The sequence below is a fragment of the Callorhinus ursinus genome, unplaced genomic scaffold (genome assembly GCF_003265705.2).
Source record: "Callorhinus ursinus isolate GAN/ISIS: 27379988/994484 unplaced genomic scaffold, GSC_fseal_2.0 scaffold9, whole genome shotgun sequence".
NCBI classification, from domain to species: domain Eukaryota; kingdom Metazoa; phylum Chordata; class Mammalia; order Carnivora; family Otariidae; genus Callorhinus; species Callorhinus ursinus.
In genome coordinates, this window is record NW_027397071.1 from 21,939,312 (window position 1) to 21,960,097 (window position 20,786).

The 20,786-nt window shown below is 42.9% G+C and overlaps 1 protein-coding gene across 2 annotated transcripts in view; it reads left to right on the forward strand.

Annotated features, from left to right (window-relative positions):
• Positions 1-10,213, forward strand: part of ALG14 (ALG14 UDP-N-acetylglucosaminyltransferase subunit) — a 93,138-nt gene extending 82,925 nt beyond the window's left edge. Inside the window, exon 4 of one of the 2 annotated variants that reach the window (XM_025872252.2) lies at positions 9,778-10,213. In XM_025872252.2, coding sequence (XP_025728037.1) covers positions 9,778-9,972 — 195 coding nt within the window. In that variant the 3' untranslated portion in view covers positions 9,973-10,213. Of the gene's footprint in view, positions 1-8,460; positions 9,134-9,777 lie in introns of those variants that run through there. The other variant, XM_025872251.2, reaches the window with a different exon arrangement.
• Positions 10,214-20,786: the final 10,573 nt, after the last annotated feature.

A 20,786-nucleotide genomic window follows, 5' to 3' on the forward strand; every position in this document is an offset into this window, starting at 1 on the left:
GGAGCCAGCAATAAAATCAGTATCCTTACAACATGAGCACATTAGCCTACATAAAAACAATTTATAATTTACTTACCTTTTTGATACGGTTTAAAAGAAGATGAAAGCTATACCTGGTTCTAGAGAAGTAGGGAAGTGTCCAGGTGGACTGTGGCATGTTCTTGAAGCAAAGCATCGAATGCCTATGTAGAACATGGAAGGAAAGTAGCAATAGAATTGGAAAAGCAGACCTCAAAATGCTATTTACACAATGATGACAACTCTGAAAATTCTGTGTTAGCAATAGAATTATAAGAGCCCTTAGGTTCGTAAGTAGCCAGTGATTCTAGTGTTTAGGATTTTATTTGGTTATTTCATGTTGTTTTTGACATTTAGATGTTTCTGTTTAACTGTTAGTACTCAGATGATTAAATATACATAAAAAAGAAGAAATACAGTGTACCGTACTGTGAGCCAAGGAATACGTCATCCCACCTGCTGCCCACCGCCACTGCTCGAGGACACTCAGCGCTGCCTTTCCTCGGGCTTCACCCCAGCCTTCTGGTGCTCTGACGGTAACCGCTGTGTGTTACAGACCACCTGCTCTCCAACTGCATTTTCTCCCTCACTCCCTTGTTTATTCTCGGATGCTTCTCCTTCCGGTTCTCCGAGCTGTGCTCTCGCCTCTCTTGCCCTCCTCCTCTCTGGATGAGGCCTTGCACCTACCCTTCCCATGCTGGAGTGCTTGCTCACCTGGCCCTTCTTAAGGCCTCACCCTCCTCTGTGTTCCACTGGGTCTGCTTCCTGGGCTCACGGTTTAGCTCTCTGAGCCTGCCTGAGCACATCCGATGCCTGTTCTGACATTATCCACTCCTCCTCTAACTCTACATTCGCTACTCTCAAAGCCTTTGTTCTTCCCATACCAGTCTGGGTTCTTAGTAACAAACCATAAGAGTCTACTCTGGCTGATTGAAACAGGAAGAGAATTTAGCGAAAGGCTATTGAGAACTACAATTTTGTGACTTATAAGAAATATATATTTGGTCAGCTGAATGACCATATATATTTCTCTTATGTATTTGGTCTTAGTCCAAGGTTCCTGGCTCAAGGCTCCTAAAACCCTTGGAATTTCCTGTGATAGGGCAATGAACGAGTCTTTTGTTATATTAATGAAGGTGACTTTCGGGTCCTGGTTGCCAGGAGGACCAACCCTGTGATTAGAGGGTTGGAATTTTCAAGTTCCCCCCACCCCCACATCTCAGAGGAGGGAAGAGGGCACTGGAGGTTAAATCAGCCAGTGGCCTGTGACTTAGTCACTCATGACCATGTAATGAAGTCTCCATCAAAGCCCAAAGGACTGGGTTCAGAGAACTTCTGGGTTGCTGAACACTTGGGAGATGGGGGAGAGTGGCATGCCATACCTCACCCTATGAATCTCTTCGTCTGGCTGTTTATTCCTATCCTTTATCATATCCTTTAATAAATTGGTGAGTGTAATTGTTTCCCTGAATCCTGCAAGCTGCTGTAGCAAATTAAAAGAATGTAAGGAGGAGGCTGTTCTAACTTCCAGTCTATAGCCTGTCAGTCAGAAGCACAGGTAACGGCCTGGGGGTTGTGACTGGTGTCTGAAGTGGGGGGTGAGAGATAGTCTTGTAGGACTGAACCTTTAACCTGTGGAATCTGGTACTGTCGCTGGATAGATAATGTCAGGATTGAGTTGACTTCTCAGTTAGACTGCTGGTATCCAAGAACTGCTTGATGTTGTATATAGGGAACCTGCCCCCCCCAACACACACACATACAAACACGTTGGAATTGGGTTTGGAACCTTAAAAGAAGAGCTCTCAGGATTACTGAGAAAGCTAATACAGTGGGATTAGAAAACATGGAGGGACAAGGTAGGAGCTGAGCTGCTAGGACCATGGCCAAAACTCCATGGCCGTGGAGCTGGTTTTGCAGGACACTGCTGCCGTCACCGCTAGACAGAACACGGCAACTGTCACCACTAGGTTTGGAAAGGAGACTCTTCCAATGGCATCTTTGCCACAAGAACAGTTTCTCCTCCAGAGTTGCTTTTCTATACCACCAGCCCCTGGTCAGATCTGGGTAGAAACATCTGGCCGGGTCACTGGCCCATGCACTAGCCGCAAAACAGACCTAGAAAGGAGTCTCACTTGTGGTATGAGAGGTGGGCTGTGCTTGCTGCCGCAGTTCAGTGAGAAATTACTCAAACAGATTCTAGGCAGGAGCAGAACCAAAACACCGCATGGCCCATTCCCAGTTCATGACCGTTGTTTTATTAAACTTTCTACAACTTCCTTAAGGCCTTGAAGCTGTTTCTTCTAACCTTTCACTCAGCAAGAACTCTGGAACATAGTTCAGTGCAAAATTAAAACCTTAGGAGTCACAGATTTATATAGAAAGATGTTCAAACAACATGATTTAGAACAGAAAAAAAAAGGAGTCAGTCTAAATTTCTACCAATAAGGGAAGAGTTCATTGAATGATGAGGTATCTATAGAATTAAGTATATGCAGTCATTAAAAATCATGGATTTTTAAAAAAAACTTTTTATAACACACAAAACTATAGCTAAACAGAACTTTACAATGTTTATATACAAGCTCTCACAATTATGTGTGTGCACATATGATCCTATTTTATAGTAAAATATATAAATGTTTATATAAAGACATTCTTTGAAAGAGAATGTTAACAGATTGATGAGATTGGAAGGATTACTCTTTTTGTTTATGCTTTTTGTAGTTTTCACACTGAGCTGAAAATTATTTTTTTTAAAGATTTTATTTATTTATTTGAGAGAGAGAGAATGAGAGATAGAGAGCACGAGAGAGAAGAGGGTCAGAGGGAGAAGCAGACTCCCTGCTGAGCAGGGAGCCCGATGTGGGACTCGATCCTGGGACTCCAGGATCATGACCTGAGCCGAAGGCAGTCGCTCAACCAACTGAGCCACCCAGGCGCCTGTGAGCTGAAAATTATTATAGTATTTCAAAGAAAATCGGCTGGGGGCAAACTTCTGGGGCCATCATTTTTATCCGTGTCCTCAAAAAGTACAATTTTTCCCAAACCAACCTCAAACTAAACACTCTGAATTCTAACTCTTTTCTCCCGGAGTAAGTTCCTCCCTCCCCCACAGTGTGTTCCCACTGCTCTTTATGTTCACATATAGATCATCGGTTCCTGCTTACCTCACCCGGCTCTATTGGAGCTCTCCTTCCCCTCGGGTGCACTCTTCCTCTGCCCTGTTTTTTAGCCCAAAAATTTGCTGAAATAGCCATCTCTGAGGTTTCCATTACTATTCTCTTGGCCAAATCTGAGGATCTCTATCATTGTAGCTTTGGTGACCACAAGAAACATTGATTCATTATGTTTGGCACACTTTTGGGCACAGGCTGTCAGATGACCTTGTAGGTTTTCTTATTTCTCTAAAATAGAAGGTGCATTCTTAAGCACCTCATCTGACTTTGCTTCCTGTTAAGCCTTACATCCAAGCTGTTTTTCTCCCTGTGTCTCCGGACTGTTCCTACACCTCACTGTTCGGTCCCTTCCACATCTCCCCATTCATTGTCTAGATAGTAAAGCCAATATCCTGTAAACAGAAGTGTTAATTCTGAAACCTGTGACCTCCACGGAGACTACCTGTCTGAGCTGCTCAGCTTTGACAGTGGGTTAGACTGCTGGTATCCAAGAACTGCTTGGAGAGAGGGGCTCCAGTTTTCCAGCTTTATCCATGGCCCTAGAAGCTCCACAGAACCTTCCCTGCAGCTCGGTTCCTGTGGTTCATGAGCTCTCTCCAGCCTCTGCCTCCACCAGCAAGGGGCTGTTTGAAAGTCTGGCTTTCAGGCCAGTACCTCAAGAGTTGGACTCTGCCTCTCTATCCATTCCCTGCAATTGCGGCCCTGGTCAGACTCTCCATCTGGCTTTCAGTCTCTCCTTCACACGTTCCCTATTGGCTCACTCTCAACTTCATGGTCTCTTACCTTCAAACCAATCCAGGACCCCAAAGGTCCTGACCCATATACTGTGTATGGGGTTCCTACTAGGCTGGGAGTTGAGTTCAGACTACCCAGCTTAACTACATCTCTTCACACGTGCTGATGTTGTGTTTCAGCCAGCGGGACTTGACCTGTCCCAAATCTACAGGACAACAATCCTCTTGTAATGGTTGATCCTTGATCCGGCTCATCCACCCTCATGACTCATATTTATATTAGCCCTGACCTCTTTCTCTTCTCTAGACCTATAAGTTGTATTATTCTTAGTACATCTCTTGGATTTTCTACTCTCAGAGAAGTTTATTTATCGATCTGTTAATTCATCTTGCAGGGACATACTGAACACCTACCAGTTGGCACTGCAAATAGTCAGAGCCTAGTCAGGGAGTTAGACAAAATAAAGGGCTATGTCAGTTAGTATACTTTTTATTACTAGTGACAGAAGTCCTGGTTCATACTGCTTAAGCAAAAATGGAATGTATTCCCTCACATACCTGGCAAGTCTAGGGATAGATCTGGTTTCCTTCAGGCACGGCTGGAGTCATGGATTGTAAATGCTACCTTTGGGACCTGGCCTGTCTTCATCTCTCAGCTCTGCTCTGTTCTACGTTGTGATGGCTTCATTCTCATGGCAGCAAGATAAATGTTAATGGTGCCAGGCCTACATCCTCCTAGGTCCCAGTATAACAGAAAAGGCACTGCTCTCTCAGCAGCCCCAACAAATGTCCCACTATATCTTATGATTTCTCACTGGATTAGGTGCTCTTCCCTGAACAAGTGATTTTTGTCAGAGAAATTCGGTGCCCTGACTGCTCAGACTGGAGTCATAGGTCCTCTCCTTATACTTGAGTATGGAGTCTACCCCAGCACTTAAGTTGAGAGAGAGATAACAGTGGTCCCCCTGAAGAAAAGGCAAATGAATGTGGGACGGTTGGGGTTTTTTTTGGTTTTGGGGTTTTGGGGGGGCTGGTTTTTTAAAAGCTGTCAGTTACAACCATTATGTTTATGAGGAGTGCATATGCTAGAGTTACAAACAGAGTTGAGTGTAGCAAATAGAACATTTGACCCCATATACAATAGGCAAAGAAGGATTCCCTCCTCCTTTACCCCCTCCCTCCTTCCTTTGAGCAAAATTTAATGAGTGCCTTTTTTGTTCCAGGTGCAGAATATAGATTGTCCTAGACATTGACCCTGCCCATTAAGGAGTTTACAAGGTAGTGAGGAGGAGAGAGAATAAAAGCAAGGCCCCCACATTCATTGAGAATGTCCATTTTAAGAAATAAAAATATGAAGAGTGTTTCTGTGTTTTTTGTAAGACTACAAAGACAGTGCCAACCATTGTATTATTTAACACTGTTTAACATCTTTTTTACTTAATTCTGTTTTGTTCAATGCTTGGAATAAGTCTTTCTGATCTGCTTCATTAAATAGTGGAAACTCCATGATCCACAATTTTTTAATTTTTTTGCCTAGGCTTCTGTAAAACTCAGAGTTAAAACCTGTGGTTAATTAAAAATAGCTTTCCTTAGCCTAAGTTTTCCTTGAGACTAATTTGCCCTTTTTTAAAATTCTTGATGTATGGTTTTGTGGTCTTATAGTACCTAGGACTTTTGTAGTAAGGTACTTCAAAATAGAGATATGACAGAGATAAACAAATGAATACCTTTAACTTTTACTTTTATCTTAACAGTCTCTGCTTCTGATCTATAGCAGGTTGCTAATACATCCCCCACCAATGCCAGTCATTTCCCTGTGTGTATACAGACATTTCTATCAGAGTATTCACAGTTTGTATATACAGATAGTGAGATGAACACATGTGGATATGTACATTTTTTAAAGACAACCAACATGAAAATATTTTTGTGACATTGAAGACTCAACAAGTAATGTTTACATTATTTTTTAGCTGTAGGTTTTATTTTATTCTTTTTTTAATAATTTTTTATTGTTATGTTAATCACCATACATTACATCATTAGTTTTTGAGGTTTTATTTTATTCTGTACAATGGAAAAAAAGAGAAAAGCAACAAATAATCCAGGGTTTAGGGAATACGTTCATGCAGTGGTTCTACACTGGAGACATTTGGCAATGTCTGGAGACATTCTTAATTGTCTTGACTACTGGAATCTTGTGGGTAGAGGCCAAGGATGCTGTTAGACATCCTACAATGTGCAGGACAGGCCACCACAATGAAAAATTATCCTGTCCAAAATGTCAATAATGCCACTATTGAAAAACCTCACATTAATAGGATTTTTAGAATTCTAAACCCTGAAAGGATTCAGAACAATCTTGTAATTTAGGCATAAGACAACACTAAAGGCAAATTAAAGTCATAGAATTAAAAAAAAAAAAAGAATCATGGAGCTGACAGGGAAGGTCATTTAGTCCAGTCTCCCTTTGCATATGGTAACTAACTCCTGGGGCGCCTGAGTGGCTCAGTCAGTTAAGCGTCCAACTCATGATTTCTGCTCAGGCCATGATCTCAGGGTCATGAGATCGAGCCCCGCATTGGGCTCCATGCTCAGCAGGGAGTCTGCTCAGACTCTCTCTCTCTCCCCACCTCTGCCCCTTCCCACTGTGCCCTCGTGCGCTCTCTCTCTCTCTAGCTCTCTCTCAAATAAATATGTAAATCTTTAAAAAATAATTAAAAAAAGAACTCCTCCACTCCTAAACATGTGATGAGGCAACTTCCCCAATCTCTCTGTGCCTCAGTTTCCTGTTCTACAAAAGGGACAATAAAACTTGCCTCAAATGATCGCTGTGAGGAGTAATTGAAATAATGCATATGAAATGTTTAGTTCTGTTCCTGGCCACAGTGAGTTGTTGATAAAAAGTGGTGGTAAGAGCCAAGGTGGTGACTCTCATTACTGTTGTTGCCCCAGCTGGTTGAAACCTGTTCCCGACTCTCAGTCCCATTTTCTTTCTATTGCACTGCCTTGAAAGGTTATAGGGGCAACTCAGTAGGGATTAAAAAAGACTAGTCTGAAAAGGAGCTTAGTAGCTGGTAATTCAAGAAAAACAACAAAAATTCTTCAGAGAGATAGGGGGTTAAATTGTAGGTAGACACTTTAAGGAAGGCACAAAAAAGATTGGTTCCCACCTGAAACAGGCTACCTTCCCTCTTCCCAAAGTTTTGTGAATGATGTGCCAGGTGGTCATAGGGATCAGATAACCTTTATCAAACCCTTAGAGCCCTGGCCATGTCTTACAGCCCTGACAGGATGTCTGTCCATCGGGAACAATCTGAAATGCCAAGATGGTCAGGCATTGTATCTGGGGACCCTTTCAACTCTAAGATTCTCTGATGTCTGATAAGTTTTGTGGACTTTGTGCTGGAAAGATCATGTGACATTGTAGATAATGCCCAACAGGCATACATAGACAACCACAAATCTCCTGTTTTATCATTTGTGGAATAAAAAAATTGCTTTATTAGGGGTATCTGGGTGGCTCAGTCGGTTAGGCGTCCGACTTTGATCTCTGCTCAGGTCTTGATCTCAGGGTCGTGAGTTCAAGCCCTAGGTCGGGTTCCATGCTAGTTATGGAACCTACTTAAAAAAAAAATGCTTTGTTAGGTTTTACTAATTCAGTTGACCAGTACGAGCATATGATTAAGATGTTTCTGCAAATACTTTTTTCTCTGAAAGTAATAATAAATTACCAACAATTCTGTGAAATAGGTTTCCTCTTATTTTCTTAAAAGACTTTTAAAAATTTTTTGCAGTTACTCTAGGAGTCAATTTTTTATTTCCCTTGTTATTTTTGCCAACTAAATTGTTTTTAAACAGTAGCTCTCTATAAAAATTAGCAGAATTCAAAAGCATTAAACTCTCTGGACCACAAGCACAGATTAAATTTTCTGGAGGAAAAAATCTCATTCATTTAGTAGCCTTCTCTCAAATATCCCATTTGTTGAATTGAACTCCTGAAATGATTCTATACCCCACAAAGACACTCTACATAGACATTTTCTCCTACATCTTACATGTCAGTGCTCCAACTGTTCTAAAGATTATTTTAAAAAATCAACAAGAACAAGTTGATACACGAGAAAACAACTACTCATAGCTGACTTTATCTGTCTTCTATGTTTTTGTGTGACATTAAAGATCCACAGAACATCTGGAGAAGAGCAGCACACACACGTCCAGTGAATACGGGCTGAGCACCAGGCACGGTGCTAAACACCTCTGGTAGCACAGGGCACGCCACCCAGGCCCAGAGAAGTTAAGCTGTTTGCCCCAAGCCACACAGTTGGTAAGCAGGAGAGCCAGCAACACAGCCCTACCTGGCTCCGGGTGCATGGGTTTTTGCTGCATACTAGATCTTTACAAGGAATAATTCAAGACTTAGAAAAATAAAAAATCTCCCATAAGATGTGACTGTTTTTCATTTTAGATGCCTCATTTAGACTAGTGTTATGTTAATTTGACCTTCATTTTTTTTTTTTTTTAAGGTGTTGTGTAATGGACCAGGAACATGTGTTCCTATCTGCATATCTGCCCTTCTCCTTGGGATACTAGGAATAAAGAAAGTGATCATTGTCTATGTTGAAAGCATCTGCCGAGTAGAACACTTATCCCTGTCCGGAAAGATTCTGTTTCACCTCTCCGATTACTTCATTGTTCAGTGGCCAGCTCTTAAGGAGAAGTATCCCAAGTCTGTGTACCTTGGGCGAATTGTTTGACGAATGACAACTTACTTCTCTAGAATTTTGCAGTCAACCATATTTATTATAATCGGAGTGGAAAAAACCATGTTTATCGTAAAGGCTTCTGAAGGTCCTGAGAATTATTGGTGGTGAAGAGTAAAAAATGTGTAAATAATCCAGTAAGGAAACTGAAGGTGCTCTTATAAAAAAAAAAAAACATTAAGGGGCGCCTGGGTGGCTCAGTTGGTTAAGCGGCAGACTCAGGTCATGATCTCAGGGTCATGAGATCAAGCCCCGTGTCAGGCTCCCCGCTCAGCATGGAGTCAGCTTGAGATTGTCTTTTTCTGCCCCTCTGCGCCTCCCCCCACACTTGTGCTCTCTCTCTCTCTCTCTAATAAATAAAATCTTTTTAAAAAATTAAAAATAGAAATGAAACAAACATTAATAAACCATTAAGTATTTATGCCTCTGTGTACCAAATTTCTTTTCTTTTGTATCACTACCTGCAGGTTATCTTCTGACTTGTTTTAGTAATTTTTTCCTATAGCTAAATATAATATTAGTATGATTAGTAACATTTCCTGTTCTGCAGCTCTTTTTTTTTTTTACAATATTCTGCATTGTAAAAAGAAAAGAAAGATATTTCTTAGATTTGTTCAGATACAGCAGGCTCTGTTTCCTGTATGGAAGCAGTAAAGTCCCTGGTGAATCCTTTTAGCATAAAGGAAGCAGTCATATGACATGGGCTTCATGACAAGTTGCACTCCACAGGCTTCCAGAACAGTGAGCATAAACCAGTATCTTTTTTTGTTCTTCAGTTTTGCTTTGTGAGTCATTGCCCTCAATCCAGAAGATCTTTTGAAATCCCTTGTTGAATTGTTAAAATAAATTAAAAGGTGATTCTGTTTTTCAGGACCCAAACTCTCAAATTCACAACAGCATGGCTGTCGTCATCCCTGGCATTTTGAGATGGTTAGGCTCGGTAGAGTGTATTTTTACTAAACATTTATGTGAGGGCTTGCTATGTGCCAGGTATTCTTCTAATCACTTTTCAAATCTTAACTCACAGAATCCTAATAACAACTCGGTGAGGTCGAGACTGTTATCATCTCCCTTTTACAGATGCCCAATAAATGGCAAAGCCGAGATTCCAGCCGCAGCAGCCTGGCTGGAGGGCGAAGCCTGTTTCCCCGGGTGAGCAGCCTGTGCCGTCACACACGGACCCATACTCAGGAGGGCCCTGCACTTGCTTTCATACTCTGCTGTCACGGATTTCTTAATGGATGTGGAACAAGGGACCCGTTCCCCACAAAATAATTCGTTGATCCTGCTTGAGAATCTGCGCCACTCTGCCAAGTACCAGCAGTACAACCCCGACGGCCAGGCCGGGCTGGGCCGGGCAGCTCCTCAACGAACGGGAGTCCTGTCCCCTTCTGCTAAGCTCTGTCCTTTAACAGCGAGAAGACCCCTCGTAGTGTTTGAGGTGTTCCTTTTCTCCACTTAAATCTGTTTCGGAAGTATGATGTACATCTAATAAATGGTAAGAAATTAATGACGAGATGGAGTGTCCGTGAAAATGCGTGAATACCTAAGAGGTACAGTGAACATGCTGAGGCCCATCTAGCTTTTATCGCTCTTTGGGCAAACCTTGTCTGGAAAAAGTAGGCACATCTGTCACCAGGACATTTTCCTAGGTGTTTGGCTGAGAAGACTCTCGGAATAGGGAAACTATTTTGCTGTCTGGTTCTGTGGCCTTGGGGCAGCCAGGAGGCAGTTCGTTGTGTGCTTTGACTTTAATCATCGAACGTCAGGTGCTGCCCCTGCTTCCAGTGGTGGCAAGGCCTGGAATGTCAGATGAAATAAGCCTCTACTTCTCTAGAGAGAAAGTGATTTTCTGGGGGGGATAAGAGCATGTACATTTTTTCACCTTTGAGTTTTGCTCTGCTCTGCACTTTGTTCCTAAGTGGCACTAGGTCCATAGTTAACGCATGAAATTGGACGGCGTTCAGTTCCAGTTCCGTCCATGCCTGTCTGCGCACCGGCACAGCTTGCCCCAGCCCCCACAGGTAATCCTGCTGCTGAGGCTCCTGTCAGGCCAGAGCGCGCAATGCTTAGGCCACAGAGAGTTGTTAGAAAAGATGCCATCATTTTTTCCAGAAATGTATGTCCCAGATGTTTTGCAGAGCCTTAACTTAGACAGTGGTTAGCCTGGAATGTCAGAGGGAAAAAAATCTCATGTGTGTTATATCACTAAAAATTTAGGACTGTCTTCCTGGATTCCGACTGCTGTGCACACATTCAGAGTGAGGTTTGCTCGGTTCCAGATTATTTGGTAAACAAGCGCCTGCTCTGCTGTGTGTTGTTGTTATGGCTAATTCAGGTCCTCAAGGTCACATTAGCAAAGGGGCACAGCTTGAAAAACATCGTGCTCTAGTCTCAACTCAAACTGAACATCAGTGGCTACCTTGTCCTTTTGGATTGCTCTTGAAACACTCCGGAATGCACCTCTTACTGGAAGAGACTGTTCACGAAAAATTAATTGCATCAGTCTTTAAATGAGAGACAAGGAAACCACACATCCTGCCCACACCTATTTCCCTGGAAGATTTTTATCTACAGTTCAGTTGTCCTAAAGGGTTTCAGCAGCTTGCCAGGCTAAAAGTCTAACTATTTCATATAGGACATCCAAAAGTCATCGCGGGAAGCTTTAGCCAGGAACTCGGAGTGCTATGAAGCCGTATCAACAAGAGGAATGTTGTACAATTTTAGACTGAATAGCAAGAAGTTCTTGCTAAAAAGGAGATGACCCTAGCTTTCCCGTATAAAAGCAACTTGAAACGTGTTTATTTGGCCTTCCAAAGTGAGATTCAAACTGAGAAATGTACTACCCCCTTACTGTGCAGTTCCTTAGATTGAATCAGTGCTTGATTTCTTCTGAAAAGCCCCATCTCACCAAAAGGAGTTTGACAGCAATGTCTTAAGCCTCTTTTATCCACAGGAAGAACATCATCGTGAGTGTTAAAGAAGATTGTCCTTCTCCATACAGCTCACTCCATATAGTGGGGCCATGTGGAGTTTCTCCCCCATGATTTCAGCTCTGTCCAGCAATGAGCAGACACCCAGATTTTCTTGTCTGCCCTGAACTTTCTTCCGCTCAGCCCGCCACTCTGGTGCTCTAAAAACAAATTGTCTACACTTACGTTCTTCCTGCTGACTCACTTTAAACATGGATTTGACATAGCTCCCCCTTTTTCCCTTCCAGAGTACTTAACTGCCGCTAGCCCCTCTCTCTCTCAAGCAACAAACTTTGGAATAATTGTTTTGTACTCTCTTCCCTTAATCCATGTAGAATTGGTTTCTCTCCCCTTATTTTTAGTATCCCCAGAATTTTCCCTTGTCTTTCCCTCCTCTTCTCTCCTTGTCATCTGAATTCACCTATTGATTCTGCCTTTGAACCAGTTCACACTCACCCTTTCCTCTTCAGTCCCATGGTCACAACCTAAGCTAACTCTTCAACATAAATTCCTTGTTTTATTAGCACATTTGTTGAGGAACTGAGGCATAGGGAGATTAAGTATCTTATCCAAGATTTTATAACTAGAAAGTGACGGAGCGGGATTTGAACAAAGGCACTCCAGCTCCAGCCAGACTTAACCTTAACGGCTGGGTTAGGTTTAAAAAAAAAAAAAAAAAAGGGCGCCTGGGTGGCTCCGTCGGTTAAGCGACTGCCTTCGGCTCGGGTCGTGATCCTGGAGTTCCGGGATCGAGTCCCGCATCGGGCTCCCTGCTCGGCGGGGAGTCTGCTCCTCCCTCTGACCCTCTGCCCTCTCGTGTTCTCTATCTCTCTCATGCTCTCTCTCTCAAATAAATAAATAAATAAATAAATAAATAAATCTTTAAAAAAAAAAAAGGGGGGCCAGGAATGGGGATGAATGGGGCGCTTGTGAGGGAGAAGAAGGTGCTGGCTGCTCTGGAAAGGGGTACCAGGAAAGACCTCTCTAAGGAGGATGTTTTCGCTGAAATCTGAAGGATAAGCCTCGAATATTTGTCCTCCTTCCACTTCCCCTCCCAGCTTACATTTCACCTCCACCACAAACTCTTCCCCATCTCCCACAGCCTTGTTTCAGCAACTTCTTCTTTAAACACCTTGGTGACATAGCCACCCATACCTAAGGTTAGCACTGAGCTGCACAGACCATCATAGTGCAGTACCTTGTGTTTAGAAACACCTGTAGAAGGAAGAAATGAATGCTTCTGATCATTATTTCTTTATGTTCACCTTACATCAGGGATTATACCTCATGCTTTCATGGCCTTGCTCCCCTCTTGGTCACACCTGCCACAGTTCTGGACCAAACGTAGGCATTGACTACACATACAAGTTCTCATACCTTCAGATTTTGTCTAGGCCTACTTAGTTACAGCTCATCTAGACCAACGCTCTCAAACTTTTTGGTCTCAGGACCTCATTACACTCTTGAAAATTATCGAAGACCCCACAAACTTTTGTTTATGGTGGCTATAGTTGTCACTATTTACCACATTAGAAATTAAGACAGGGAAACTTTTTAAACACAATAATACACAGGACACGTATCACTAGCCGTCAGAGCAATGATATTCTTACACATCATGAAGCATCTAGAAGACTGTAAGATCATGAGAGAATGAGAGGGAAAAAGGAAAATGACATCTTTGCATTATTATGGAAAATAGCTTTGACCTCATGGACTCCTGAAAAGGTCTTGAGGACCCCCCAGAGGCCCCTGGGCTACATTTGGAGAACTGCTGCTCTACATAATGGCGCATCAATAACTTCATTTCTATCAGCCTTTAATCAGTCAATGATCTATGTGCTAGTTTTCTATTGCTGTGTAACAAATAGCCATGAATTCAGTGGCTTCAGACAACAGCTGTTCTCTCACTGTTCTATAGGTTAGAAATCCAGGCAGGGCATGACTGCTTCTCTGCCCAGGGTCTTACAAGGCTCTAATCAAGGAGACAGCCCCGGCTGGGTTCGGATCTGGAACTCTGGACCTTCTTCCAAACTTATTCAGGTCGCTGCTGGCATAATTCAGTTCCTTGCAGTTGTAGGACTCATGGTGACCTGTTTCTTAAAGGCCAGTGAGATTATCTACTGCTGCTTGTCTCTTTTAAGGCACTGATGTGATGGGGTCAGGTACATGTAGGATAATCTTCCTTTTAATTAATTCAAGATCAAATGATGAGGGACTATAATTACATCTGCGAAGTCCCTTTTGCTATATTAATGTAACATAATCAGGGGAGTGATAGCCCATGATATTCACAGGCCCCACCAATACTTGGGGATTATAAAGGTGTGGATGCGACAGGGTAGAATATTGGTGGCCATCAAGAATTCTGCCAACCACAATCTACCAAAGGTGTTTTGTTTTGGGGGAGAGGGGATATGTTTTTCAAATCTTTCACTTAGACTACAAACTCCTACCTCAATGTCCAAGTTTTGTAATTTTTTTTTAATACAGGAAATGCATGTCTTCCAAACTGCATCACTTTTCCAGCAAGTTCTTCTGTGCTTGGTTTGTTGACCTGTCAAATAGGCATAATGATAGTCCCTCCTTACAGAGTTGTGTGCACTAAACTAAGATGGTACATGTACCCCCCTTTAGCACAGAGCCTGGCACATAATAAGCCCTGAGTAACTCTGTGTCTCCAAGTAACCAACGTGACTTCCATGGTATGTAAGTGGCCTGAAGGAAGGTGGTGGTCCTTAAACTAAGTGCAGCAACCATTTCCCACCCTCTAGGATAGCTATCATAAAAAGTTGTCTTAAAAGAAAATAACAAGGGTTTCCAAGGATGTGGAGAACTTGAAACCCTCATACATTGCTCTCATACGTAGGTTGGTTTGGCAGCTGTGGACACCAGTTTCTCAGTTCCTTAAAAAGTTAAACATAAAGTTACTGTATGGCCCAGCAATTCCACTCACAATTGAAAACACACGTTCACACAAAAACTTGTACACAAATGTTCATACCAGCATTACATAATAGACAAAAAGCAGAAACAACCCAAAGGTCCACTGAGCAATGAATGGATTAACAAAAAATGTGGTATATCCATACACCAGAACATGACTTGGTCACAGAAAGGAATGACATGATACAACATGGGTAAATGAACCTTGGAAGCATGCTCAGTGAAAGAAGCCAGTCACAAAAGACCACATATCATATGATTCCCTTTATACGAAATGTCCAGAATAGGCAAATCCATAGACAGAAAATAGAGCTACTGTTGCCAGAGGTTGTGGAGGGGGCCATGGAGGTGACTCCCAACGGGGATGGGACTTCTTTTCGGGATGATGAAAATGTTGTGGGATTAGATAGTGCCTATGGTTGTACAACTCTATACCAAACGACTGAACTGTATGTACACTTTACATGGGTGAATTTTATGGTATGTGAATTATTTCTCAAAAAAAATGATTTCTCCATCATCAATAGTAAAGGAATCTATCCATATATATTTGTGGGTGAATATATAGATGGAAAAAGGCGAAACAGCAAACTAAGCACTGCCGCCAGGAAGCTGCTACAGGGAATGTGCTTGTTTATTGTGATTCTACCTCTGCCCACGGCCAGAGACGAAACAAAGACTGAAGGTGCTGGGGACAAAGCATGGCTTTGGGGAAGAGCTGAGTAAGAACTGGATGAAATAGCCTAGTGAGGGGGCCTGGAGGAAGAAGATGGTCTCAGCATGAAATAACTCCTTCCCCGACCTCCTCATTAGAGACGCCTCATGACACGGCCTCACCCCAGCTAAGAGCCAAGACGACTGAGTCATTTGTATTGTCCACAGTTGGCCATCCACGTGCCTTCTGCAGTAGGACCTTGACTTCTCCATCAAGAGGTAGAGTCCGGTGGCTCACCCCTTGAATCTAACTGAACTGGCCTGAGGGGCTTGTCGGACCACTAGAATGCAGCAAGAGTAGGAAGTGATGTTCTGACTTGGTCTCTTGAATGTCCTCTTGGTACCCAGCCACCGTGCTTCGAGAAGCCCAAGCCACACGCAGAGACCATGTATGGGTGTTCTGGTTCCCGGATGTATCTGAGTACAGACTTTGAGTCGTCTCGATCCAGGGTGCTAAACGTGTGAGGAGAGAAGCCTCCCAACGGTTCCAGCGCTGCCATTCTCATCACCCCCTGCCTTTCTCGTCCTCCTGGCTGAGGTTCAGGTGCTGTGCCCTGTGAATTTCTGGCCCACAGAGTCCCTGAACAAGATGAAATGCCTGCTATTTTCTGCCATTAAGTTCTGGGGGAATTTGTTACAAAGCAACAGGTAATTAGAACAGTAACCTTTCAGAAGGAGCCAGTCTCTCCAAAGCTTGGTTACTCTGGCTTAATATTGGAGAGGAAACGATTTCTCGCCCCTAAGGCAAAAGGAAGAAAACATCTTTCTACACCATGGGTAGGAAAAGGCTTTTTTTCTCCTTGCTCCTTGGCCTGCATGTAGCAGTGAAACAGAAACCAATGGATTCTTTTAAATCTTTTAACCATATGCAGATGAATAAGCAAATGGTTGGACTTGGTTCCTAATCTCTTGTCCTTTCCTGAATAACTTTTTTTTTCCACTCTAATAAACTTTAGCATTTAAACAGAAGTCATGTGTCGCATATATGACGATTGACAGCAAGAATGTAGAAAACGAGATAGCTGCTGAGCACGAAAACTTAATTAATAGCCAAGCCATTCAACCAAAAATCAGAACAGTGTTTCTGGCAGGGAAATGTAAAATCTTTTTTTTCTAACTTGGAATTCTTTTTTTTTTTTTTTTCACTCTCAGTCTTTTTAAGATCATGATTTAAAATTCAGTGACTACGCAGAGAACTTTTTAAAATTCTCAGTTGAACTCCACTGATTGAAGTGCAATAATCTTTCAATGACATTGAGCAGGGCCACCTTCCCCATCCCTGGGTCCCCTGGGGGAATTGCCAAAGCCCAGAATACACAAACCAAGACTCATGGAGGAACAAAATGGCAGGAAAGCTGAACAACAGCAAGGGGGATGAAGGAGTTTGGACCGACAGTCTTCTCTCTCACAAAAAGGGAAAAGAAGTTTCATTCTTAAAGAAAAGGGGTGGGGGAGAAAAAAAAGACCTTTATGGTAATACCATATACAGAGTTGGCAGAAATTTGGCAAAGAATAAAAAGTATCCAAAATGTTCCCTTACTCAGTTCCCACCTGAGGCTCCATTTTCAAGCTGATTTGCCCTGAATTCTCTGGACATGGAACCGTGCAAGGCTTCTAGAAGGGCCCAAGTGTTGGTCTCTTGACTCCCAGCAGAACAAGCTGAATCTGAAGTGGCCAGAGAGAGAGCTTTAATGTTCACCAAAATCGTAGAGAAAACAAGTTATTTATGGATGAAATGATAGAAGAAGGTCTGAGGTTTGATTCAAAACCCATTGCCGGAGTGGGGAAAGCAGGAGAATTTATGGATGAAACAGGATTGGCCAGACATAATCACTGCAGAAGCTGGGGATAGTGGGTGCACAGGGCCTCATACACCAGGTTCATCATATTGTTGCCTCTACTTTCCTATATGTTTGAGCATTTCCATAATTAAAAGTTGTGGGGTGCCTGGCTGGCTCAGTCAGAGGGGTGTGAGCCTGTTGATCTTGGGGTTATGCATTCAAGCCCCACGTTGGGTGTCTAGATTACTTAGATAAAAATAAACCTTTAAAAACAGTTTTAAAAACAGAAATCATTTTTTAGTGAGAGTGAGCAATCTTCAGATGCTAAAACGTCAAAGAATATATTATGGATAAAATGAAGCAAACTAGGTTTTACAATGAGAACAAGAAAGGAAATTTCAAAATTACTTTTATTTCATGTTTAACTCATGAAAAGAAATTCAGTCAGCCTGTAAATCTGATTCCTGAACCAGAATAGGTTTGTCTGACTTAAAATATTCACTCTAGGGCCTTTCAGTACACTGCTATCGAGTATAAAATGTCACCTTCTTCTTTATCCATATGCTTCTCATTGTTCAGTAAATATTTGAGTTGTTCCAACACCAGCATGGCAAGCCATTCACAGGAGGCCTAGGAGCGTTGACTCCCACTGAAGGTTCCCCTTTCTCCAAGGACACACTCTCTGCCCCTTTTCAGAAAATCACCACAGCACCAGTCGCCTCTGTGGACCTTGAACATTAAAGGTGGTTCTGACCCCACATCTTCACGTTGCTGAAGAGAATGCATTGCCGAGCAGAGAGAGGAGAGGCAGCTGGATGCTAAGAGCCCCAGGTCCAGGTTCTGTATGTGCTTAACAGTGGTTAATTTTAGTATTTCTGTGTTTCCTCGCCACATCAAATAAAGGACTTGGAGGAGATCATGCTTGAGTTCTCTTCCCATAACAGTATGGCCACCACAATCGTAGCTTCCTTCGTTTATGGAGCGCTAGCAACATGCCACGTGCTCTGCTAAGCCCGGGTCAGGCACTGACCCAGTTAATCCTCAGATCCGGACCACAGAGGCCCCACACTCTAGAGACCCCTCCACGGCCCACTTCCCTCCTTGTGGGGCCAGGATGATGCGAGCACCCGGAGCTCACACTCCCTTTCTAGGGGAAAGGGCCCTCCCTAGGACCACAGCCTCACCTGCCTCAGTGGCCCAGGCCTCCTTCTCGGGCTTGCATGGGCCTCTTCCTCAGTTACACCCTCCCAAGGTCGGCTTACTGGCCAGTGAGGGGTGAAGGGAAGGGAGTGTGGAAGGATCAGGACCTGCAGGCTGGGGTGTGGACGCTCTGCACAAAGCTCCTCACAGTGTGAGACGGGACCAAGTCGAAAGAAAAGGGAGATGTGGGCTGGGGGTGCTTCGTTTATGCTCGGCTGAGGTCCTATAAATGTTAGGGGTGGGCCTCATGAGGTACGTACCCATTATTATTATTATTACTATTATTATGATTATTTTATTACATCTATTTTACAGAGACTAAACCCGAGACGCAGAAGCTGGAGTAATTTGCCCACAGTGGCACAGCTGGTTAGTGTCCGGGCCAGGGCTCGGGTTGCCATCCCTGCGATTCCACGCTCCTCCCTTTCATGCTGCCACCCAACAAAACCGCAGAATCCGCCCACCCCGGGGCTCTCAGGAGACAGACAGGGTCCTGAAAAGCTGGGGGCCACCGGTGGAGTGGCTCTCCGACAGCATCCTACGTAATCGGTGCCGACAGAGTAGGTAGGAGAGAGCAGTGGCAAAGCCTCCCCCGAAAACAATTACCATGGGAAGTTGATTCAACAGAAAAATATTTGATACAAGAGTATGACAGTTAATCCTAGGATTTCACTTTTTGTTCTGAACTTCTGACCCACAGCTGCTGGTGCAGTCACGGAATATCAAGAAGGTAACCGAACTAGATTTTCACCCTGTCCAACAAGCGTGTGGCCAATCAAATAAGTCGGTCTTTGTTGACTTCCTTTAAACTCTAAAGCCAGGAAATCACTTCTAATATGTGAAGACCCCCACCTTCCCTTCAAGGACATCCTGAGGCACAGAAATAAAATCTAAACAAACATCCTTTCAATTACTCTTCATAATGAAACATCCAGCAAATTCTAGGTAATTTGAAAAAGCAAATTTCTGAACAAAGCTCTAAAGATATTCCTAGAGTGTTTTTAGAATGCATAATTCGATGTACTTAATACCAAGCACTTCGATGTAGTTCTGTTTGGGTACTAACCACAAATATCTGAAGTCAGTAGTAATAATAGTAGCTAACAGCGTTGAGCGCTTATTAGGTACCAGGTGTGATTCTTCATCTTCCACGTCGTCTCCCTCGCCTGACCCTCGTGACAGCCACCTGAAGAGGTTCGGGGTATGGCTTCTTTACAGACGAGGAACAGAGAACCAAGAGCATACACACAAAAGGCTTTATCAAAGTACCATGTGTAATAGAAAAAAAAATCAGAGACCATCTTAATTGAATAAATTTTATGTCCAGACAGACTAGTGTGCAGTCATTAAAAAAATCATATTGTTGGGCGCCTGGGTGGCTCAGTTGGTTAAGCGACTGCCTTTGGCTCAGGTCATGATCCTGGAGTCCCGGGATCGAGTCCCACATCGGGCTCCCTGCTCAGCAGAGAGTCTGCTTCTCCCTCTGACCCTCCTCCCTCTCATGCTCTCTGTCTCTCATTCTCTCTCTCACAAATAAATAAAATCTTTAAAAATATTTTTTTAAAAAATCATATTGTTGAGGAATATTTAACGGCATAGAAAAATGCTGAAAATGTTATATTAAGTTTTTTGAAATCACAGAAACAAGCATATATTATGAGCACAGTTTGAAACTCTATGTAAATAGATGCAAAGTTTTAAAAGGGCTACAAATATATAAAGGTTTAAGATGGATATCTCTGAGTTAAGGAGTTATGTATAAAGTTTATTCTGTGATTTTTTAAAATTCTATTTTGATTATGAATAACAGAATGAAAGAAAAGAAGTTTTTTTTTAAAAATGACTGAGTTTTTGTGAACCATTGGCTCAGGGAGTAGAAAAAAGAAAACCATGGTATGTCCACAGAAATCCCATGCTAGCAAAAGTAACAGATAATAATAGAAATAACTACTTACTAAACATGTGTCTCAGACTTCCTGTTGTACATGCAGCTTTCACAACATCTCACTTGATCCTGCGAAGGCACTGAGAGGGAGGAGGCTTAGCTCCCATTTTTCAGGTGATGAAAATAAAGCTCTGAGAGGCTGTGGCTTTTCCAAGGCTGCACAGCTGGTAACATGGTCAAAGCAGGGCTAGAATCTGGGGATATTCAGTCCCAGTGCAGCATCTGTGAACACAGGCCCAGTGTGTGGGCAGCAAGAAATGTGTTGTCCTGACCACATTCTGACTTATTCAACATGAAATTGAATAAGTATGGCAGCCGACTAAGCCCCATGCCAGTTTATGGAAAGGCCAGTGAAACAGGGATCTGGAGATCTGAGTTCCAGTCTTGGATCTGCCGTTTATTAGGTCCGTAGGCAAATCCTTTGACCTCTCTGTTCATCTAGGTCCAACACAAAGGTAATTGAGCATCTTAGGCTCAGTGCCTGTCCTGGAGGTCAGTTGCCTGCATTGTCACATGCCAAAACCCCCTAAT